The sequence below is a fragment of the Salvelinus fontinalis genome, chromosome 18 (genome assembly GCF_029448725.1).
Source record: "Salvelinus fontinalis isolate EN_2023a chromosome 18, ASM2944872v1, whole genome shotgun sequence".
In the NCBI taxonomy this organism is placed as follows: Eukaryota; Metazoa; Chordata; class Actinopteri; order Salmoniformes; family Salmonidae; genus Salvelinus; species Salvelinus fontinalis.
The window spans coordinates 41,936,785-41,961,874 of record NC_074682.1 but is presented as its reverse complement, the minus strand read 5'-3'; the positions used below and the strand labels follow the sequence as shown (position 1 = coordinate 41,961,874).

At 43.6% G+C, this 25,090-nt stretch overlaps 1 protein-coding gene across 2 annotated transcripts in view; it reads left to right on the top strand.

Moving 5' to 3' along the window:
* The first annotated feature begins 978 nt into the window (after window positions 1–978).
* LOC129815564 (cadherin EGF LAG seven-pass G-type receptor 2-like) overlaps window positions 979–25,090 on the top strand; it is a 109,801-nt gene continuing 85,689 nt past the window's right edge. For both annotated transcript variants that reach the window (XM_055869497.1, XM_055869498.1), the window contains exon 1: window positions 979–4,899. In XM_055869497.1, the coding sequence (XP_055725472.1) occupies window positions 1,341–4,899 (3,559 nt within the window). In that variant the 5' untranslated portion in view covers window positions 979–1,340. The remainder of the gene's footprint in view (window positions 4,900–25,090) is intronic.

Below are 25,090 nucleotides of genomic sequence, written 5' to 3'. Positions count from 1 at the left end.
ATGGTGTCTCAGGCTCTGTTCCAACAATCTCCCATGAGACTGCCATGGCATTTGGTTCACATTTTCATGCCCATTAAACCATTCAGTGTCCACTTGTGCACTGTGGATGTGGCTATTGTCATCCTATGGGGGGGCATAGCCATGGTAGTCAATAATGGCCTTCCCAGCTACTTTATACATAACCCTAAGCGTGATGGGATATTAATTGCATAATTAACTCAGGAATTCCACCTGTGTGGAAGCACCTGCTTTCAATATATTTTGTATCCCTCATTTACTTAGGTGTTTCCTTTATTTTGGCAGTTACCTAGTTCACCCTCAGCAACAAAAAACGATTCTACAAACAAGATCAATAGCAGTCTAAAGAATGACTAGGAGTAGCCTATTTACTTTCACAGCTGCTCAATACTTCCTCGTGTCTGTGTAAGAGGCACATAACAGACAAATGGCATAATGCCTCTGCTTTTAATGAGGATGATGATTATGATGCCTTTGGCATGACCCCTCTCCCACATGAGATACAAACATGTCTGCAGCATCTGCTGGACAGCTGTCAAAAATGGTGTTTACATGAAACATTACAAGATATACCCCTGCTCACTGTCCTGCCATTTATTCCATTTAACCTCATTCGAATAAAGAATTTAGATACCCACATAGGACTAGAGAATAGCATGAATCCTTACTTTGCATATAGGTCTGATGTGTAGTGTAATTTGACTAGCCTATAAGGTAAGATCACTTTTGTATTAGACAGGTATGTATAAGCATAGGGAAACACTACACTTTCTGTGCCTGGGGTTGTGTTGGGGGGATGAGAACTGTACGAATCTCACACGTTTAACCTTATGTTATTTAAATAGTGACAGCATTTGTTTAGGCTTATCAACAGTCCAAGTACTGCTACTTTGCAAAAACACTGTGTAAACAGCTAGATGTGTCTTCCACAAGGGGGACCAAACAGAGGCCGGTCATATTTCTTTACAACTCAGTGTGGCCCCTGGGAGAACGGCCCTTGCTACACACACACACTCTCTCTCTCCCCTCTTTCTCTCACACACTGAAATAGATTTATGATAATGAGAAGCCTCAAGCATAAAGGGTAGTAGGAGCCATTTCATTAATTCACGCGAACGGAGTGGAGTTGTAGGTTCGGCGTGTTTGGGTGGTGAGAAGCTTTGGCTAGGTGACTGCGATTTCTCTCCCGATTCAATTGGATTAGCTACTGTGGAGCAGTGAAAGCATGGATACGCTGCAACAAAAGGGAACGATTAGACGGAAAGTTTAAGGGAAGGCGGCGGTAATTACGTTCAAACCTGGTTTAACATTATCGAGGAGCAATGCCCGTCATTAAGTGGGATTTGGTGTTTATTATTTTCGGCTGGTTTGAAATAATTTCACTGTCGGATTGCTACAGTACACACATCAGTGAGGATGCAGAGCCGGGGACGGTGATAGCAAGTGTGGAACAGAGCGGGGCATGCACTTTGGATCAGGTAATCGCTCCTAAATTCTCAAAGACCTTTATTGAAACTGATGCGTCCGCGCGCATTGTGTTCATTTCGGGTAGTTTAAATTGTGCCTCGCTCAGCTCCAACCCTTTCACCGTGTACACTGTTGTTGACTGCGTGAACAGTGGCCCAGGGTCCAGGCACCTCCTCACGAGCCAGTATGATGTGCATGTTCACGGAAGGAACTGTTCAAGTAAACACAAAATGAAATCTCAATGGGACTTGGAGATCATCAGTTTGTTTAAGGCCCATAATCATCAGTTAGAATGCTACGAGGCTGGTACTGTGCTCCTCCGGGTATCTGATCTACTACCCGACTCTCCAACCCACAGCAGTATGCACTGCAAGGTGACTAGTAGTTCGGACTTCTACTTTTCGGAGGGGCAGTTGTTTGTGTCCAAGACCCTGTGTTTGAAGCACGACACACTCCTTGAGCTAGACTTACATTGTAACCAATACACAGGAGATGAGAGGGAAGCTAAAGTGAACAGCATTTCAGTCCACTGGCGGGTGGGTCAAGGTTCCTTCAAGCAGGGCCACTTGGGGAAGTTACTACAGCAGGCTGTCCAGTCTGAGTCGGGCATAGTGAGCAGGAGGAAGAGGGCTGTCAACAGTAGTCCCCAGTTTCAGCCTCCTATGTACCAGGTGTCTGTGGCAGAGAATAAGCCAGCTGGAACTCCTGTAGTTGTTTTAAAGGCAGTAGATTCTGATGAGGGGGAGGCAGGCAGGCTGGAGTACTTCATAGAGGCCCTGTTTGATAGCCGCTCTAACAACCTATTTTTTGTGGACCCAGTCAATGGAGCTGTCTCCACTGTGGAGGTGCTCGATAGAGAGCAGAAGGACACCCATGTGTTCCGTGTGAATGCTGTTGACCACGGCACGCCCCGACGTACGGCCATGGCCACCCTCACCATCACAGTGAGTGACACTAATGACCATGACCCTGTCTTTGAGCAACAGGACTATAAGGAGAGGGTCAGGGAGAACCTAGAGATAGGCTACGAGGTGCTGACTGTCAGGGCCACGGATGGGGACGCCCCGGTAAATGGTAACATCCTCTACCGTGTCCTCAACAGCAACGGCTCCAACGATGTGTTTGAGATTGACCCCAGGTCAGGGGTGATCCGCACAAATGGCCCGGTGGATAGAGAGATGGTGGAGGCCTACATGCTGTTGGTGGAGGCCAACGACCAGGGTCGCGACCCCAGCCCCCGCAGCGCTACGGCAACAGTTCACATTATTGTGGAGGATGACAATGATAATGCGCCCCAGTTTAGTGAAAAGAGATATGTGGTGCAGGTTCCGGAGGATATGGCACCCAACACAGAGATCCTGCAGGTGATTGCCACAGACCAGGACAGAGGGAGTAACTCCATGGTTCACTTCAGCATCATGAGTGGCAACACCAGGGGCCAGTTCTACATTGACGCCCAGACAGGCAAGATGGACCTGGTCAGTCAGTTGGACTACGAGGCTAACAAGGAATACACGTTACGCATCCGCGCTCAGGACGGGGGACGCCCGCCTCTCTCCAACATCAGCGGCCTGGTAACGGTGCAGGTGGTGGATATCAATGATAACGCCCCCATTTTCGTCAGCACCCCCTTCCAGGCCACTGTGCTAGAGAACGTGCCGGTGGGTTACTCCATCATTCACATCCAGGCCGTTGACGCAGACTCCGGCGACAACTCCAGGCTGGAGTACTGCCTCATTGAAACCACGCCCAACTTACCCTTTTCCATTAACAACAGCAGTGGATGGATAGTGGTAGCCGCTGGGCTGGACAGGGAGAGCGTGGACTTCTACAACTTTGGGGTGGAGGCCCGTGATCATGGCCACCCGGTGATGTCCTCCTCAGCTAGCGTTAGCATGACCATCCTTGACGTCAACGATAACAACCCAGAGTTCACCCAGAGATCATACTACATGCGCCTCAATGAGGATGCTGTTGTGGGCGCAAGCGTGGTGACGGTTTCTGCGGTGGACCAGGATATCAACAGTGTGGTGACATATCAGATCTCCAGTGGTAACACCAGAAACAGGTTTTCCATCACCAGCCAGAGTGGAGGGGGCCTCATCACCCTGGCCCTGCCCCTCGACTACAAACTGGAGCGCCAATACGTCCTGAGTGTCACCGCGTCTGACGGCACACGCTTCGATACCGCCAAGGTGTTCGTCAACGTCACCGACGCCAATACCCACCGTCCCGTGTTTCAGAGCTCCCATTACACCGTCAACATCAATGAGGACAGACCTGTTGGCACCACCGTTGTGGTGATCAGTGCTACAGATGAGGACACCGGGGAGAACGCACGTATAACCTACTTTATGGATGACAGCATCCCCCAGTTCGACATTGACTCAGACACAGGCGCTGTCACCACAAAGATGGAGCTGGACTATGAAGACCAGGTGTCCTACACGTTAGCCATCACGGCCCGGGACAACGGCATCCCACAGAAGTCTGACACCACCTACCTGGAGATCCTGGTGAATGATGTGAATGACAACTCTCCTCGGTTCCTCAGAGACCACTACCTAGGCTCTGTGATGGAGGACGTGCCAGTGTTTACCAGCGTCGTCCAGGTCTCTGCCACTGACCGAGACTCTGGCCTCAATGGACGTGTCTTCTATACTTTCCAGGGGGGAGAGGACGGTGATGGAGACTTCATAATTGAGTCTACCTCTGGTATTGTGCGAACGCTGCGTCGCCTGGACCGTGAGAACATGCCTATCTACAACCTGCAGGCCTTTGCTGTGGATAAAGGTGTTCCTGGTCTCAAGACGTCCGTGGACATCCAGGTGACCATCTTAGACGTGAACGACAACCCTCCCGTGTTTGAGAAAGATGAGTTTGACATCTTTGTGGAGGAGAACAGCCCAATAGGCCTGGTAGTGGCACACATATCTGCCTCAGACCCAGACGAGGGGAGCAACGCCCAGATCATGTACCAGATAGTAGAGGGAAACATCCCAGAGGTGTTCCAGCTGGATATCTTCTCAGGAGAACTAACCGTTCTGACAGATCTCGACTACGAGACGCAGTCGGAGTATGTCATCGTGGTCCAGGCCACCTCCGCCCCACTGGTCAGCCGTGCCACCGTGCACGTCAAGCTGGTTGACAAGAACGACAACGTACCAGTGCTGAAAAATTTCCAGATCATATTCAATAACTATGTCACTGACAAGTCCAGTAGCTTCCCCACAGGGGTGATCGGGCGGATCCCTGCCCATGACCCAGATGCCTCGGACCAGCTCCAGTACAGCTTTGAGGCTGGTAATGAGCTGAACCTGGTCATCCTGAACCAGAGCACTGGGGAGATACGCCTCAGCCAGGCCCTGAACAACAACAGACCCCTGGAGGCCTCCATGAGGATATCTGTCTCCGGTAAGACCAACCTCTCCTCAATTGTTTTTTAATACGTAGGCCCTTTTCTGATATGTTAATGTTAGGCACAGTGAAGACTTGTTCTTCCTCATTCTTTAGATTTTTCCTATTTATGTTCCCCACTTGAAAATTTTCAACATTACAATACCAAAGATGTAATTTTTTTGACACAGTTGGAATTGAATACTGTGAATGTCATACAAACTGTTTTATGTATGGCCTCTGCTGCAGTGTTTCAGTTTTACAACTTCATTATTTCAATATTAATCATAAATTAGAATTAACATTCAGGTTAGGATCTTAGTATGCCTCCTCAAGCCTTATGTTTCATTTGGAGAGAGAAGTCCTCTCTAGACTAGATTGTGCCTTTTTAGCTTCTTGGGGTTTGTTTTTCTGTTATAGTATTTGTCATCTTGTTAAAGAGCAGGCTGTACCCAGGCCTGATGTAGATCAATGTGAATTTAAATAGCAGTTTATCTGCATGTCTGCAGCCGGTTAGCCTGCTCCTGTGGGAAATACACTCCAGTGGGTCTGGATAATTTTCCATTATTGCCCAACTTAAAACCCCCATTTTCAGCTAGCTCACAATATTTCATTCAATTATGGATGTTTTTTTAATCTATATATTCGCACGATGATGACAGTTGATTTCAAACTGAGGGTTAAACAAGGATTCATTTGACCATATTTATTTTGTATCACATACCAGATTGTCAGGATATTTCCCTACTTACTTAAATTATTATTTGTAATTTCAAAATGAGCAATGCATACCTTGTGTGCCAGTTGTTGTTATCCCAGCATTTGTATTACCTTTGTAAATAAGTGTAGCATGAACAATACAGGCTTTATGGCTATAAGGTATGGCATATGTCATGTTTTAAGCCGTGATGGACTATGCCATCATTGTGAAGACACTTTGGACCCAGGCATGTAATTAACTTAGATTCATTTTAGACACACTGAAAGATAAAAGTAGCCTGTGTCTTGTGTAGCACCAAACAAATATATTTTACGTTTGGAGAGTTGTAGTAGCCAGCTCATGAAAACCAGTGAGCTGTGTTGTCTACTCTAACCTCTTGTTTCTCTTTAATTGAGTCTGCATAAGGCACCCGTCATTTCAACTGTCAGCACAATTTACAGAGCATTTTATTTGCTCTAAAAATGTGACTGAACTTTAATTGCTGCAGAAACAGATTTGTTACCCGGTGTGAGTCAGACTGCAGAGCTGGTTCCTTCATGACCTTGGATCTCATTTAAAGAGATGTGCAAACAGCACCTTCTAAATGTTACACTGCATTTCAGTCAGGGATTTGACATCAAAGTGTCCATATTTAACCAGGTAAAACACGTTTAACTAGAAGGATTAAAATGGTCCTATTATACTATTTTCTCTGAGGTGGTGTGTTAATATCTGACCCTCTCATATATCAGCCAATAGACACAGTGCTGGGCTGGCTGAGTAGATTGTGACTGCCAGATACTAGAAGGTCAGCATGGGTAGTAGTCATTACAATGTATTGCAGCGCCGATTTGTTTTTTTGGTGTGTTTTTACTTCTCCTCCCTGAAGCCTCTTTAAAGGAGGAGGTCCCTAGTGACAGATGAGAGAGCTTTCTGTCTTTCTTGGAGACAATGGCGACTGGTCGATTTGAGGTAGGCGTGAGGAGATCATGCTAGGCCCTGGTTGGAGGCAACAGCTGTGACTCTACCAAGGACCAATTAGACGGATGGCTTGTCTCCGCGTCCCGCACCTGCTGGGGTATCTCTGTCAGTACCCCTGCGGGTGAGAGAAAGAGGGAGAGGGAGGTGGGTAAATAGAGAGCAAACGAAAATCATGTTGGTGTGAGATGGATAGAACATGAAGATGCAGATGTAATGAGAAAGGTAAATATAGAGAGAGGAGATGGAGAGGGTGCCTGCCTGTAGAATAAATGTTTGCCCCAGTGCTGAGAGATCTTCCCTTGACGACTTAACATCCTCCCATTATTTGGAGTGGATGCCATATGATGGATGATTCCATTAGCCTCAGCTAGTCTGTGATGAAATACAACAGATCATATCACTTCAACCACAACAATTACACTGTTAAGGTGCACCAATTCAGGTAAATATTATTACTGTATCTAGATATTCATGTTAAGAGGAACATCAAAAGGTCTGAAAATGGTTCAATAAGAGCTATACCTATGTGTACTGTTTCACAATGACTTTCATTGGAGTGGCGCAGTGTTAAATAGCCTATGATTGGCATGGTGGGTCCATATTGCACTCTCTGTAGCTGCTCTCATAGCAGCCCTGGCAATTATACTTATGATTAATCCTTCGCTTAGCTAATTATGGAGCCAGCTTTCCTGCCATGGTGCACTGGTTGTAGGCCCTGCAAATTAACACCGGTATGAGGGATACCCCGGCTAATGTGCTGGATTAGACGTTCCATATCACTGGCCGTGGGAGTAGACATTTCTGAATGAATTTCTGCAGCCCAGATTATGGTTGTAAATACAGCTGATTACAGATTTGTGGGGATTGTTAGATCTGTCTTCTCCCTCCTAAGCTGAGGAACATAACTGACACCAGATCAGCCCAGCCAAGACGTTTCTGACCGTGCTGGGAGGCCAGTACCAGGCAGTGGGTTTAGTAATTGATGTGGCAGAACCTGGGCTCTGTTGCTCCAGCGTTGACATACTGCTGATCTAATGCTGCCTCCTGTGTGTGTGAGCTCGCATTAACGTGTGTGTGCTTTTGATGCTGGGGATTTAGCCTCCTTCCTCTCATCCTTTGATGGAATAATCTCCCTCAGTCTACTTACCTGAAGATTGTTCTAGAATAAACACCATGGTATTTACCTTGTAATGTTTGTTCCTTTGATGAAATTCCATGAAGCCTTGGTAGTCAGAATACTGCACATGCCCACAGTTATATTTATCAGCACGGAGGTTAAATGGTCAAGCCCTCCCCTCTGACTGAACATGGAGCTTGATTTGCCTCAGCCCATGGCAGGACATGCAGTAGCTCACAAATGACATGCTAATAGTAGCAGGCATGCTATGTTGTCTACCTAGGTGGTCTCTGGCCAGGAGGTACTGTCACTGGTTAGATCATCAGTAGTCAGTATACTAGGGATTCTCCATAGGGCAACTCCTCTCCTCTCACCAACCCCTCTGAACCATCACAATTGACCCCTGACCTCTGACTGTTCTCATTACCTCCCTTGGTCAACTCCCTATGCCATCAGACAGCATGCTAATCAGTTCCACAAGGATTAAGGTAAAGTTTAAGAAATTGGATCTGAATTAGGACTGAGATTCATGTTGACACTAGAATCTATTTCCATAGTGCTTTGCTTTGCATTTGTGATTATTGCTCACAAATCTTATTTCAAGACAATTACACATGTAAATATTTTGAGACCTTGTAAACATAGCATAACGTTACATTGGTTCTCTTTTAATTAAGCCTGTCTTAAGAAGACTAAGTGAATCTACAATGGGCAACTTGTTTTAAATGTTCAAATTTCTGATTTGAATGTGAGAGTTCTCCCAACTCCCACAAAGCCAGGCCCAGGCAATCCATATTCTGTGTGATTGAATGTTGTTTTGTAAGGCGTTCATTTTCCCACTGTCACCATCCACCGCACAACACAACAGGACAAGAGTGGAATTTTAAAGTTTAAGGAAGCCACTCTCATCCATCACATCTAAATCAGCGCTGTCCCAGTCTGTGTAATTACATGACAGTGTATTAAGACTAGGCTGTTGTCTGTGGATGGACTTTCTCTGTGGCTGGTCTCTGCCAGGGGACAGGGTCTGGCTGTATTAGCTGAAATATGGATGGCTGCACAAGAGTAGCACTGAGATCAGTTTTAATCTCGCCCTTTGCTTAGTGTTTGAAGCCAATGGGTTTCTCCCAATGGCAACGCGGACATGGTTAATGGAAAGTTGAGAACGTGCTAATACCCAGAAATACCCTTGGCCTACATATACTACCACTCAATATGCCATACAATTTCCATGATGTAGTCTGTTGTTGTGTGTATGTTTGTGCTGACTTGTCTGTAATGGGCCTTTATCTCTCTCCATACCTCTGTTCTCCCCCAAGAAAACATTAGTCACAGCCCTGCTTGAAATGAATGTAGCACTTTGTCCACCTACTCTATCTGCTATTTCCTCTAACATCACCTATTCCCTGGATTCTGTCCCTATTTTATTCGTCAGTCATCCAATCCTCCTCTTCTATCCATGATTCTCACCCCCGCAGCAACCTCTCAACTGCCCCCTCCCCATCCTTTCAAGCTCCTCCAGCCTCTTTCTTTTCTCCCCCTTTTTCCTTTGACTGTTGTTCCCTCTCTCCTCTGTGAAAGGAAGAATGCCTAAAATAAATGCTTTGTTAAGCACCCAGTTGTCATGGTAACCCCAGCAATGCCTGAGAAATTCCTGGTGGGTGGGGACAAGGGGGAGGGTCCCTTTGTGTAGGGAAGATGGGGGGAGGGGCAGCACATAAATTCTAAAGTGCAACAGTGCAACTTTTGAGCCGACTGTCACACTCTCCCGCTCCCCAGTGAAGGATAGACCCAATGAGTCTTGCTTTGGACACGGGGTCTGTGAGGCCAGCCACAGTGACCTGTCTGACTGCTCGACTGTTCTCTCTCACCGTTTGACCTTTGTTTTATTGGACAAACTATTTTGACACACTATCCATTCTGCTTATGTGAGGTTACAATTTTGTTACTCAGAAATAACGTGTATGCGTTGATGATAACTTTATGCCGGTGCCAATAACAATGGATTGCTTTAAGTTTATAAAAGGTGACGTTAACTTTTCTCACTAAACCTAGGCACTATTTGCTCAACCAATACCTCTTTGACGGTGAGAGAACAGGAGCTAGGGTTTGATGGATGTCAACAGCTCAGAGTTTTGTAACTGCTCTGTGAAAACCTTACCAGAGTAAAGCACATGGTAGGCAGGTTGTGTTGTCTAAGCCCTTTGATTTGTGACACAAATGTGTGGAGGTGGTATGTGATTCCCTGCTGTTGGCTGCTTTCTCTATCAGAACATCTCCTTATGTGGGACTCTCTTTTTTCTCTCTCTCTTTTTCTCTCTCTCAACCCCCCCCCCCCCCCCCCCCCCCCCCAGCCCTCCCCGCCTTGTTGCTCTGATGGTCTGGATGTGAGGGGGATGACATCATCCCAGTGTTTGGGATTAGGGCTGATGCATGGCTCGGGTAGGAGTTAGGGCTGTTGGCGTTAGCACACATTGCAAGGTCGTCCTGTATTGTCCCCCACTATCACTGCAGACAATGGGGTGGGGAATTTAGCGGGCTCTGTCTGGGTCTGTACCCCTCTGTCTTTGTGTCCCTTGTTTGTTCTGGTCCTGTAGTCTTCAGGGGAGTCTGACCATGCCTGCCAGCACCGCCATATTAAGGCATGAGTTGGTTAATTTCAGATTAATATACAGTCTGATGAAGAATTTAGTCTCAGTTTTTGTCTCAAATACTTTTTACTCCTTAGATTATATTTATTTTAATTCATAGCTCAGCTATCCACTGCATTGCCACACATTTCTGAGCTGGGGTACTCTTTCTGTTATGTCTACAATAAATCCCCCTTACTACTACTACTACTACTACTACAAATTAAACTTTAATTTAAAGTCTCCACTAATTTAAAAAGTCCATAATGTAAACAAGTTGGGGTGTTCTAGTGCTGTGAGCAACATATGTTTATTTAACAGATTGCTTACTTGCAAGCTACATTGCACTAATTTAGCATCAAAACATAGAGATATTACACAGTGACCTGGTTTCATGGGCTCCTATCAAGGAGGGTAGAATGTCAGCATTGGGGCTTAAGGCTTTGGTACTAAGAATGGGGGAAGGGTTCCTAGTTAACACACGGTGTGTGAAGTGCTGAAACTCTAATGGTTTTTAACACCAACTAGGCCTTCCAGCTAACTAGCCAGATGGTTTATTCTGGACAATGACGAGCTTGGCCATCTAGGTAGCATCAATCTTATTCTTTCAGCTGTTCCAATTAAACTAGGTGGAGTGTTTTCATTAAGTGGCCACTTTATCAGCCATGCCAAGAAGGACTGGGCAGAATCAGATTCTATAGATTAAAAAAATACTTTTTATTATTTTCACAGCATGCAAGGGAAATCGTTTTTTAACAAGGTCACATCTGTTATTTACATTCAAATGGAGGTTTTTCAATGCTATTATAAGGAGTAGGTCACTATTTAAGAATCTCTGCTAAAAGAAATCTCTAAATTACTGCTGTTGCTGATGTTTGTCAGGTTAACTAGTCATCCGTTTGAGTAATGTGACATTGATGATCATCATCACGCCTGCATCCCTCAGTACCAAATCACATCCATATTGAATACGTATCAGAACTCTTGAATACCAGCCTCATGCTTAGTAACGTCTCTGCATGCTAATGTCTCTTTACTAAAGTGCCGACAGAGGTTTTCCTTATAATGTGCAAATGTATTGATTTGAACTGCACTTCTACTTTTCTTTGGCTTGCCCCTCTCATAATAAGGAACAATCTGTGGAATGCTAGAGAATGGAGTTATTTTAGCTTGATACAGAGGAGAGTTGTCCACTGTTGTCTTTTCTTGGGCTGTGAGACCCTGCATTATGTGGCTGCTCCAGAAATCATCTGGATTAAAATGCCTGGGTCTGACATTGAGATCCGGAGACCCTCTCCTTTCCTGAATGTCTGGATGTTGAAGAAGATGGGAGTCTGGGCTGTGTTTCTGTTGTTCTTCATGCATTTTCTCATGACAAATACTGTTTGGTTTGCTCTATTGGAGGAGAAAACGGATATCCAGTAATTACACTTGATTGTTTTGATTGCAGGGTTGTATCAGATTTCTGTATATTTATAACCCCTCATTTCACACCATCCTTGTGTACACGTACGTGCATGCAGACACTAAGACCAAAGACGACTAATCTATTTGGCAACAGTTACAGCTGTATTGTGGAACAAGAAGATTTGGCAGCATTCATCATAGACTTTTTATAATTCTGTCGAACAAATGAAATCATTTTGTGCAATTGATTTGGCTTTACATCATTCCGAGATATATGTAAAAATCTGTTGCGTAGGAGTTAGGACATGCTCTCTCCACAGTCATCCCTCCTCAGGCTCAACAGAAGGGCTACGTTGGCTCACTGTGTGATATATGAAGTGCTCATGTTAATTTGAGCTTAATCTCATACAGCAGCTGTCTCCCAAAAATGGGACCAAGCCATTAACCCCTTCACCCTGCTGGAGGCCAAGTGCACATTGTCCACAACCAATCTGCCTCAATTTGCCCTCCTTACAGGATCATGTACGCTTGCACACATTACACCGAATGTGGATCTAGCGTTCATCTGCCTATCTTTTTTTTTTAAGAACCAACCTCTATAGATGTCTGACTGCCAAACAGTTTCAAGCCATTGTACATGTAAAATCGGTGCGCACTTGGTTCTCAAATTACATTCAGAGATACTAAGTACTCTCGGCCAGCAAAAGCTATTGGTGTGTCTGAGCCCTTAATGATCCAGCCCACAGTTACGTTCATGTAAAACGTGTGAACACATCCAAAAGCTAACCATTTTGATACTCTCCCATCACTCCAGTGCCCAAATGGGTTGTCTATTTAGTCTCTGAGTCTATATTCAGAGGTGGCAGTTACCAACTGCCTCTGCTTCCATGCTTGGTGTTGGATAATGGACAATATTGTGGGAGCTTAAAGAATTAAATCAGCTATCATGCTGTGTTTGAGCTTCAGTCTGTCCATTACAGGGTTGTCAGACCCTCTCATTGGCTGTCTTGACAGTGAGGTCAGACTGCGAAGGTTCTGATGAGGATTGTGGACAGTAGAGGTAGTGAACCGTTTTAGGGGAGGTGGTCTGGTCGCCTGCCTGGTGGAGGGCGTTAGGGGGACTGTATCCAGAAGGGGAGTGTTGTTGCATCACTATAACTAATTGGTAGGTCTACCATTACTTGTTACTTCTGTGGGTTTTTTCGTAATGGAATTACAAGAAAAAGGCTACATTTCTTTAACTTACAGAAGGTAAACAAGTTCTCCAAAATGAAATATGTGTTGATATTAGCTGTCAGGGGTCTTTACGTCAACATTATTGTGTTTTAATGTATTTCTGATACCTTTTTTAAGACTTTCCGGTAGATGTTTTCTTAGACCCCTTTTCCATCTGTTTATCCAGAAAGCCTTTACTTATGGCCAAAATGTTTTGTTTGTTTATCTATTCCTTCATTTCCCCAAATTATAGACTCTTCGCTTTCATTTGCCACCCAATTTGATATGCGCCTATGAACTTCACATGTTCGTGCTAATTGGTCCTTTTTGATGGAAATGCCCAACATCACTAACCAAGCATGATCGGCTGATTTAATGAGTGAGCCCACTGATTAGCGTGATCTAACAAACTACTTCCACAGTCGGAGAATCAAACCTCCCAACTCCTCCTACCCTGCTAAAATGCCCTCTACAGGAGCATCATGTGAACCCCACTGTCTACCTAGGTGAACCCCACTGTCTACCAAGGACTGACTTCCCAACTCCTTTGATGGAGTTCTGATTGGACTGATCCCTGCTTGCTGATTGGTTGGTAGTGGTGGATTAGGCCTGCTGTCCTGCTGAGAGCTCTCTGGTCCTGTACATCAGCGTTCTGCTCAAGTGGAAGAAATCTATTCAGTTCCCATGACACCCACAGAAACCATAGGCAACCGAGGCCAGGCTTCAAAACACTCTCATAAAGACTTGTTAGCTTCCCTTTTTGTGAATTTGACCTTGTACACCTCAATCCCTAAAACCCCACCAAACCATTTTAGAAACCAATCTTTAGTTTGTCAAAGAATGGTTGTCTTTACACAATTTCATGTTCACAAGGAATGTGTGTGAGTACTTGAGTACTCAAACTGACTTTAAAATGCAATCTTTAACCAGAGATCACATTTTTGTTCAAGTACTGTAAAACTATTTGGTAGAATGTGCTTTGTGGCTGCCCGAATGTGCAAGTGAAATTTTGTTCCCCAAAAATTGAAATGTTGCGGGCACAACAAAAAAGCAACCAATCCAAGCATCACACAGTTCTCACTCAATTGCGTTCTAATCACTCCCTCTACACACGCATGCTGCTGAGTACGCACAAGCCTCCGTAGGCCTACAAAAATGAATGCCTATAAAACGTATCTAACTAATGTTGATACACGAGCTACAGTCCTTGCAAAATGACAACAGTTTTATCACAAATTCAAAATGGACTGTTTGATAGGGAAATGTGTTCCAACAACAATCTATTTTCCATTTGGGCTACTTTGCGAACTGCTAGTGCAATTTATAATTGGTTAGCCTAGGCTATAACCCCCTAAACATAGACAGGTTCCACACTGAAAACATTAGTTTGATAAAGTATGTTCATCAGAATCATTAAGCCTGGGCCTACTCACCAAACAGATGTAGTGGGCGCACTTCATCACCATACAGTGTTCAATGTGGAATTGTTACTCCATTTGAAAAATTCCAAAGAACAAGCAGAATGAATGAGTCTCTGTAAATCGAAAAGAAGACTGATTTTGGTTTCATGTAATCATGTAGTAACCAAAAAAGTGTTAAACAAATCAAAATGTATTTGATATTCTTCAAAGTAGCCACCTTTTGCCTGGATGACAGCTTTGCACACTCTTGGCATTCTCTCAACCAGCTTCATGAGGTAGTAACCTGGAATGCATTTCAATTAACAGGTGTGCCTTGTTAAAAGTTCATTTGTGAAATTTCCTTCCTTCTTAATGCGTTTGAGCCAATCAGTTGTGTTGTGACAAGGTAGGGGTGGTATACAGAAGATGGCCCTATTTGGCAAAATACCAAGTCCATATTATGGCAAGAACAGCTCAAATAAGCAAAGAGAAACGACAGTCCAGCATTACTTTAAGACACGAAGGTCAGTCAATATGTACAATTTCAAGAACTTTGAAAGTTTCTTCAAGTGCAGTCGCAAAAACCATCAAGCGCTATGATGGAACTGGCTTTCATGAGGAACGCCAAAGGAAAGGAAGACCCATAGTTACCTCTGCTGCAGAGGATAAGTTCATTAGTGTAACCAGCCTCAGAAATTAAAGCCCAAATATATGCTTCACAGAGTTAAAGTAACAGACATCTCAACATCAACTGTTCAGAGGAGACTGTGTGAATCAAGCCTTCATGGTCAAATTGCTGCAAAAAAAATCACAACTAAAGGACACCAATAAGAAGAGACTTGCTTGGGCCAAGAAACACGAGCAATGTACATTAAACCAGTGGAAATCTGTCATTTGGTCTGATGAGTCCACATTTGAGATTTTTGGTTCCAAACGCTGTGTGTTTGTGAGACGTAGAGTAGTTTAACTATTCTTTTGATTACTACATGATTCCATATGTGTTATTTCATAGTTTGATGTCTTAACTATTATTATACAATGTAGAAAATAGTAAAAAAGAAAGAAAAACCTTGGAATGAGTAGGTGTCCAAACTTTTGACTGGTACAGTGTGTATATGTAGTGACTTCAGAAAGTATTCAGACCCCTTGACGTTTTCCACATTTTCTTACGTTACAGCCTTATTCTAAAATGGATTAAATAAAAACAATACTTCATCCATCTACACACTATACCCCATAATGACAAAGAAAAAATTGGTTATTTTATTAAAAATAATAAACAGATGCCTTATTTACATAAGTGTTCAGACCCTTTGCTATTAGATTCAAAATTGAGCTCAAGTGCATCCTGTTTCCATTGATCATCCTTGAGATGTTTCTACAACTTGATTGGAGTCCACCTGTGGTAAATTCAATTGATTGGACATGATTTGGAAAGGCTGTCTATGTAAGGTCCCACAGTTGACAGTGCATGTCAGAGCAAAAACCAAGCCATGAGGTTGAAGGAATTGTCCGTAGAGCTCCGAGACAGCATTGTGTCAAGGCACAGATCTGGGGAAGGGCACCAAAAAACGTCTGTAGCATTGAAGGTCCCCAAGAACACAGTGCCCTCCAATGGAACAAGTTTGGAACCACCAAGACTCTTCATGATCTGACCGCCCGGCCACACTGAGCAATCGGGGGAGACAGGCCTTGGCCAGGGAAGTGACCAAGAACCCAATGGTCACTCTGACAGAGCTCTAGAGTACCTCTGTGTGAGAACCTTCCAGAAGGACAACCATCTCTGCAGCACTCCACCAATCAGGACTTTATGGTAGGGGCCAAACGGAAGCCACTCCTCAGTAAAAGGTACATGACAGCCCACTTGACATTTGCCAAAAGGCACCTAAAGACTCTCAGACCATGAGAAACGATTTATTTTATTTCACCTTTATTTAACCAGGTAGGCCAGTTGAGAACAAGTTCTCATTTACAACTGCGACCTGGCCAAGATAAAGAAAAGCAGTGCGACAAAAACAACACAGTTACACAAACAAATGTACAGTCAATAACACAATATAAAAAATCATGTACAGTGTGTGCAAATGTAGAAGAGTAGGGCGGTAAGGCAATAAATAGGCCATAGAGGCGAAATAATTTGAATTTAGCATTAACACTGGAGTGATAGATGTGCAAGTAGAGATACCGGGGTGCAAAAGAGCAAGAAGATAATATAACAATATGGGGATCAGGTAGTTGGGTGTGCTATTTACAGATGGGCTATGTACAGGTGCAATGATCGATCGGTAAGCTGCTCTGACAACTGATGCTTAAAGTTAGAGAGGGAGATTTTAAGACTCCAGCTTCAGAGATTTTTGCAATTGGCAGCAGAGAATTGGCAGCAGAGAACTGGAAGGAAAGGCGGCCGAAGGAAGTGTTGGCTTTGGGGATGACCAGTGAAATATACCTGCTGGAATGCGTGCTATGGGTGGGTGTTGCTATGGTGATCAGTGAGCTGAGATAACGCAGAGCTTTACCTTGCAATGACTTAGATGACCTGGAGCCAGTGGGTTTGGCGACAAATATGAAGCGAGGGCCAGCCAACGAGAGCATACAGGTCGCAGGGATGGGGAGTATATGGGGCTTTGGTGACAAAACGGATGGCACTGTGATAGACTACATCCAGTTTGCTGAGTAGAGTGTTGGAGGCTATTTTGTAAATGATATCGCCGAAGTCAAGAATCAGTAGGATTGTCAGTTTTGCAAGGGTATGTTTGGCAGCATGAGTGAAGGAGGCTTTGATGCGAAATAGGAAGCCGACTCTAGATTTAATTTTGGATTGGAGATGCTTAATGTGAGTCTAGAAGGAGAGTTTACAGTCTAGCCAGACACCTAGGTATTTGTAGTTGTCCACATATTCAAAGTCAGAACTGTCCGGAGTAGTGGATCATCCAATCTGATTAAACAAGATTGAACTATTTGGCCTGAATGCCAAGCGTCACGTCTGGAGGACTCTTCGCCCATCCCTACGGTGACACATGGTGGTGGGAGCATCATGTTGTGGGGATGTTTTCCAGCGGCAGGGACTGAGAGACTAGTCAGGATCGAGGCAAAGCTGAACGGAGCAAAGTACAGAGATCCTTGATGAAAACCTTCTCCAGAGCGCTCAGGTCCTCAGACTGGGGCGAAAGTTCACCTTCCAACAGGACAATGACCCTAAGCACACAGCCAAGACAACGCAGGAGTGGCTCCGGGACAATTTCCTTGAGTGGCCCAACCAGAGCCCAGACTTGAACCCGATCGAACATCTCTGGAGAGACCTGAAAATAGCTGTGCAGCAATTCTCCCAATCCAACCTGACAGAGCTTGAGAGGATCTGCAGAGAATAATGGGAGAAGCTCCCCAAATACAGGTGCGCCAAGCTTGTAGTGTCATACCCAAGAAGAATCGATGCTGTAATCGCTGCCAAAGGTGCTTAAACAAAGTACTGAGTAAAGGGTCTGAATACTTATCTACAGTTGAAGTCGGAAGTTTACATACACCTTAGCCAAATACATTTCAACTCAGTTTTTCACAATTCCTGACATTTAATCCTAGTGAAAATCCCTGTCTTAGGTCAGTTAGGATTACCACTTTTATTTTAAGAATGTGAAATGTCAGAATAATAGTAGAGAGAATGATTTCTTTCAGCTTTTATTTCTTTCATCACATTCCCAGTGGGTCAGAAGTTTACATACACTCAATTAGTAGTTGGTAGTATTGCCTTTAAATTGTTGTACTTGGGTCAAACATTTTTGGTAGCCTTCCACAAGCTTCAAAATTGGGTGAATTTTGGCCCATTCCTCCTGACAGAGCTGGTGTAACTGAGTTATGTTTGTAGTCCTCCTTGCTCGCACACGCTTATTCAGTTCTGCTCACAAATGTTTTATAGGATTGAGGTCAGGGCTTTGATTGCCACTCCAATACCTTGACTTTGTTGTCCTTCAGCCATTTGGCCACAACTTTGGAAGTATGCTTGGGGTCATTGTCCTTTTGGAAGACCCATTTGCGACCAAGCTTGAACTTCCTGACTGATGTCTTGAGATGTTGCATCAATATATCCACATAATTTTCCTGCCTCATGATGCCATCTATTTTGTGAAGTGCACCAGTCCCTCCTGCAGCAAAGCACCCCCACAACATGATGCTGCCACCCCTGTGCTTCACGGTTGGGATGGTGTTCTTTGGCTTGCAAGCCTCCACCTTTAGCCTCCAAACATAACGATGGTCATTATGGCCAAAACAGTTCTATTTTTGTTTAATCAGACCAGCGGACGTTTCTCCAAAAAGTACGATCTTTGTCCCCAGGTGCAGTTGCAACCTGTAGTCTGGCTTTTTTATGGCGGTTTTGGAGCAGTGGCTTATTCCTTGCTGAGCGGCCTTTCAGGTTATGTCGATATAGGACTCGTTTTACTGTGGATATAGATACTTTTGTACCTGTTTCCTCCAGCATCTTCACAAGGTCCTTTGCTGTTGTTCTGGGATTGATTTGCACTTTTTGCACCAAAGTACGTTAATCTCTGGGAGACAGAACGCATCTCCTTCCTGAGCAGTATGACGGCTGCGTGGTCCTGTTGGTTCCACTTTTCTGGGCTCCGTTATTTACTTAACAAATAAGGAACACTCAAAATATGCACTTATAAATCATAACAATTTTAATCAAAATACTGCTGTAGAGAGAAGATCAAACATCACACATACAACTGATGTCTCTCCTGAGTTCTGCAAAATAAAAAAAGTCCAAGGTGCGTGCAGTCAACCCCTAGTGATGTAACTGCCTACGTCACTACCTTCTACTCATGAGACCACACCCATGCATACACTGTTTTACACACTTGCAATAGAGATACAATAGTTCCAGTGTTTTCTAACGGCTCAGCAGTAATTTTCCACTCCCCAAGTTGCTCTATAGTGGAATGTTTGACTAGTCTCTTATCTCGTTCACCCCCCCTGCAGGGTTCTGTGTCTATGAATCTCTTTTAGCCTTGAGGCGCTTTCTCACAGACACCCTGTTTTGACTGCAATAACTCACACATCTCTCAGACTGTTTCTTTATAAGAGGCAGAAACTAGAAAAGAACCTGTGAAGCAATATTAAACGTTATAATGCATATATATATATTGTTAATATGTAGTCTAGGATCCTATAATTGTAGTGGGGGTCTTATAGCCCTTCCCCTTCTATTAATACAACATAAGCATAATCAATTATTATAATACATCAAACATTTGGTGCAGCCCCTATCATGAACCCAAATTTTCCCCATCAGTCCCATGGTGTTTATACTTGCGTACTACTGTTTGTACAGATGAATGTGGTACCTTCAGACATTTGGAAATTGCTCCCAAAGATAAACAAGACTTGTGGAGGTCTACAATTTTATTTTCTGAGGTCTTGGCTGATTTCTTTTGATTTTCTCATGATGTCAAGCGAAGAGGCACTGCATTTGAAGGTAGGCCTTGAAATACATCCACAGGTACATCTCCAATTGACTCAAATGATGTCAATTAGCATATCAGAAGCTTCTAAAGCCATGACATTTTCTGGAATTTTCCAAGCTGTTATAAGGCACAGTCAACTTAGTGTATGTAAACTTCTGACCCACTGGAATTGTGATACAGTGAATTATACGTGAAATAATCTGTCTGCAAACAATCGTTGGAAAAATGACTTGTCATGCACAAAGTAGATCCACTTGCCAAAACTATAGTTTGTGAACAAGACATTTGTGGAGGGGTTGAAAAACGAGTTAATGACTCCAACCTAAGTGTATTTAAACTTCCGACTTCAACTGTAAATGTAATATTTCAGTTATTTAAAAAATAAAAAGATATAAATTAGCTAACATTTCTAAAAACCTGTTTTTGCTTTGTCATTATGGGGTATTGTATGTAGATTGAGGAAACAAAAACAATTTTAGAATAAGCCTGTGACTTAAACAAAATGTGAAAATTTGCTTCTACATCTGCATTGCTTGCTGTTTGGGGGTTTAGGCTGGTTTCTGTACAGCACTGTGACATCAGCTGATGTAAGATGGCTTTATAAATACATTTGATTGAAGGGATCTGAATACTTTCCGAAGGCACTGTGTGTGTATATATACAGTGGGGCAAAAAAGTATTTAGTCAGCCACCAATTGTGCAAGTTCTCCCACTTAAAAAGATGAGAGAGGCCTGTAATTTTCATCATAGGTACACTTCAACTATGACAGACAAAATGAGAAAAAAAAATCCAGAAAATCACATTGTAGGATTTGTAATGAATTTATTTGCAAATTATGGTGGAAAATAAGTATTTGGTCAATAACAAAAGTTTATCTCAATACTTTGTTATATACCAGGGGTGTCAAACTCATTCCACGGAAGGCCTAGTGTCTGCAGGTTTTTGTTTTTTCCTTTCAATAAAGCCCTAGACAACCAGGTGTGGGGAGTTCCTAACTAATTAGTGATGTTAATTCATCAATCAAGTACAAGGGAGGAGCGAAAACCCGCAGACACTCCACCCCCCCGTGGAATTAGTTTGACACCTGTGTTATATACCCTTTGTTGGCAATGACAGAGGTCAAACGTTTTCTGTAAGTCTTCACAAGGTTTTCACACACTGTTGCTGGTATTTTGGCCCATTCCTCCATGCAGATCTCCTCTAGAGCAGTGATGTTTTGGGGCTGTTGCTGGGCAACACGGACTTTCAACTCACTCCAAAGATTTTCTATGGGGTTGAGATCTGGAGACTGGCTAGGCCACTCCAGGACCTTGAAATGCTTCTTACGAAGCCACTCCTTCGTTGCCCGGGCGGTGTGTTTGGGATTATTGTCATGCTGAAAGACCCAGCCACGTTTCATCTTCAATGCCCTTGCTGATGGAAGGAGGTTTTCACTCAAAATCTCACGATACATGGCCCCATTCATTCTTTCCTTTACACGGATCAGTCGTCCTGGTCCCTTTGCAGAAAAACAGCCCCAAAGCATGATGTTTCCACCCCCATGCTTCACAGTAGATATGGTGTTCTTTGGATGCAACTCAGCATTCTTTGTCCTCCAAACACGACCAGTTGAGTTTTTACCAAAAAGTTCTATTTTGGTTTCATCTGACCATATGACATTCTCCCAATCTTCTTCTGGATCATCCAAATGCTCTCTAGCAAACTTCAGACGGGCCTGGACATGTACTGGCTTAAGCAGGGGGACACGTCTGGCACTGCAGGATTTGAGTCCCTGGCGGCGTAGTGTGTTACTGATGGTAGGCTTTGTTACTTTGGTCCCAGCTCTCTGCAGGTCATTCACTAGGTCCCCCCGTGTGGTTCTGGGATTTTTGCTCACCGTTCTTGTGATCATTTTGACCCCACGGGGTGAGATCTTGCGTGGAGCCCCAGATCGAGGGAGATTATCAGTGGTCTTGTATGTCTTCCATTTCCTAATAATTGCTCCCACAGTTGATTTCTTCAAACCAAGCTGCTTACCTATTGCAGATTCAGTCTTCCCAGCCTGGTGCAGGTCTACAATTTTGTTTCTGGTGTCCTTTGACAGCTCTTTGGTCTTGGCCATAGTGAAGTTTGGAGTGTGACAGTTTGAGGTTGTGGACAGGTGTCTTTTATACTGATAACAAGTTCAAACAGGTGCCATTAATACAGGTAACGAGTGGAGGACAGAGGAGCCTCTTAAAGAAGAAGTTACAGGTCTGTGAGAGCCAGAAATCTTGCTTGTTTGTAGGTGACCAAATACTTATTTTCCACCATAATTTGCAAATAAATTCATTAAAAATCCTACAATGTGATTTTCTGGATTTTTTTTTCTCATTTTGTCTGTCATAGTTGAAGTATACCTATGATGAAAAGTACAGGCCTCTCTCATCTTTTTAAGTGGGAGAACTTGCACAATTGGTGGCTGACTAAATATTTTTTCGCCCCACTGTGTGTGTGTGTGTATATATATATATATATATATATATATATATATATATATGGGGCAATTATGATTTGTTATCTGTAATGGTTATGATAAATTAGGCATTGTTGGCACTTAGCATATAGATAAACGCATACTTTCTTTCTCCCAGTGCAGGCCTTGTTCAAAAAATAGTTTATTCTCCCACTCGAGAAAAAATCATCTGAGTACCTCAACAGTGATACAAATTATAATGCCCATCCCTAGTCCACACCGACCTCTGAGTTGATAAACAAAAGGTAGCCTTCATCATACAGACTCAACCTCATGGACAATGGCATGCATCTCATCAAAGGCACCACTTTGATGTGGCTGTGCACTGACACATATTTTGGAAAGGTAGGTCTCTATTTTGATTGAGCCTGACAGTCATGAATGGCCACTGGAAACGGGGCCATATAATCCTGTCAAGGTGCTGGCAGAACAAAGCTGTTCCATGACTCCTGACAACCCCAAACCTGAGGAAGCTCTAATAACTGTAATAAATTAGCCAGGCTCATTCAAGGGCAACGGAGTCCCTTTAATGAATGTATTTAATTACCACAGTGGTCCTAGGTCATCCACGTCAGATTAATGAGATTAAACTGTGTGGATCCCGGTGTTGCCTCCAATGGAACTATGTGCACCCAAGGTCACACACATTCTGGTTTGTGCAATATCATTTTGTATACTGAGATAATTCACAAACTTTGGTTGTTTTATGGTTAGTCAGAAATTGGTAAACCTGTTGTCAGAAATGAGGGTTACATAACTTGCCTTTTTGAAATGACGATCTGTACAACAGTGTATATACTCTAAATGGTGCCCCCCTTTTTCAAATTGTACAAAAACAAGTTCCATCATGGAATTTGAGTGCACCTGCCGCCTCGATAGTAACAAGCAGCCGTAACGGAAGCAGAACAACTTGCCGATTTGCGATTTTTGTTTGTTTGTTGTTGAGGGGTGTGAATACCTGTAGCCTTTTTTCTCTCAGAGCAGATCTTTAATTTATGACCTTACTCTATAGAACTTGGGAATGGGACCGTGGCTTTGATGTAGTCGGTCAGTGGAGTGCATGCTGCACTGACTATCTGCTGGTTTTAAAATAACCATGATGTCGGGCTGTGGCTCTGCTCAACCTCATTACCCATTTACCCCAAGGTACCCTCTGCTCTGCCATGGCACACTTCGCAACTGGAACACACATCTGCAGCTTGACACCACATCACTCTGCCCTAGATCAGCACATGTAAGGGCTGAGACGCACCAATGGCGTTTGCTGGCTGAGAGTCCTTACACCTCACAACGTAATTTGCGAACTGAGTGCGTGACAATTTTAGATGTAGAATTGCATGAAATATGTCAGCAGTCATCTACAGCGGGTGGTCCCTTAAACACAGCACGCTGAACGATCGGCAGACGAACACTAGATCCACATTTAGTTTGATGTGTGCAAGCCTTAATGTAATGCCTTCCTGGCTCATACTCTCATTCCTACTGTATGTAATGACAGCAGTGTGATGTATGGCTGCTTTGAAACAAGGTTGAAAGGAGCTATTGATGATGATTAATGGTACTGCTGTGGTAGTGTCTTTAATGCTAAGTGTTTGACCTCTACAGTAGCTGGAGGCTGAGAGCTGTGTCTCATCCTCACCTAAGGACTGTAAATGTAGACATTTAACCCTATCAGGGGATTGGGAAATAAACAACTGTCTTAAATATTTTGAGTAAGAGCTGGGGAAAGTCCCAGCTGCTTAGGAGAGTCATTTCCTGTAGGCGGATAGGGGCAGAGGTGTAAAGGGACCTTGGTCCTGACTTGTGCTATAGGGGATGTCTCTTTCCTCAGTGTTGTGGTTACTGCCCACATGATCCTCATCTGCTGTGACTTGATTGGCATTTGTTGGGCAACTGGGACAAGGAGCTCTAACCCGGGTGCACTGCTTTAAGGGTTCCGTGTGGTCTCTCCCCGTTCTCTCTTTCTCACCTATTCTCTCACCTTCTCTCTTCACTTCTCTCTGGTATTTATATCAAGTGTTCTCTGTTTCGCGCTCTCGCTCTGCTACTTCCCCTTACCTGCATTTCACCGAGGGAACTTAAACTGTCAACATTTGTAGCTAGGCGGGGCGTAATGTCTTACACTTCGATAATTGAATTCGACATATTATTTTCCTGAATTGTCATGGTTCTGGCAGCTAACCTGGTGCCAGGCTTGTTTGGTCACTGCCTGCTTGCTGCTAAGCTAAAGTGGAATTGACCCAAACTGTGATTTCATTATGGGGTTGGCTACAGATAGTGAAAATACAAATCCTTTCTATCCTGTTCATTGTTTTGTGATGACATATATCTTTAGTAACGTTGGAAAGAGAGGTCAATCTATGCGGCAAGATGGCGTAGCAGTCAGATGTCCATTGTCCTCGTCTTGTCCCGTGTATATATATTTTATATATTTTTCTTTGCATATCTTTTTATATATATATTATTTTCTTCTTAAAAACTCAACTTCAAAACACTCTCCTGCAACCCACCTCACCAAATGTGGTGCGGATCTGTTTTTTTTTCTTCCTCAAAAGTATTATTCACCTCGTATCCGAAATCTACAACAGAAGCTAACAAGCTAACCAGAAGTTAGCCAGCTCACAAGCTAACGTTAGTAGTTCAGCTAACCACAGCTAGCGCTCATCAGCTATCCTTTAGCTCGGAAAACTATTGCCAGTTTTGTACAACGCGACTCAGACCAGAGCATACCAGACCTATTTTCTCTCCATATCCCCGGATTTTTACCTCAAGATCTGGACATTTACACCTGGATCTTGCAGCTAA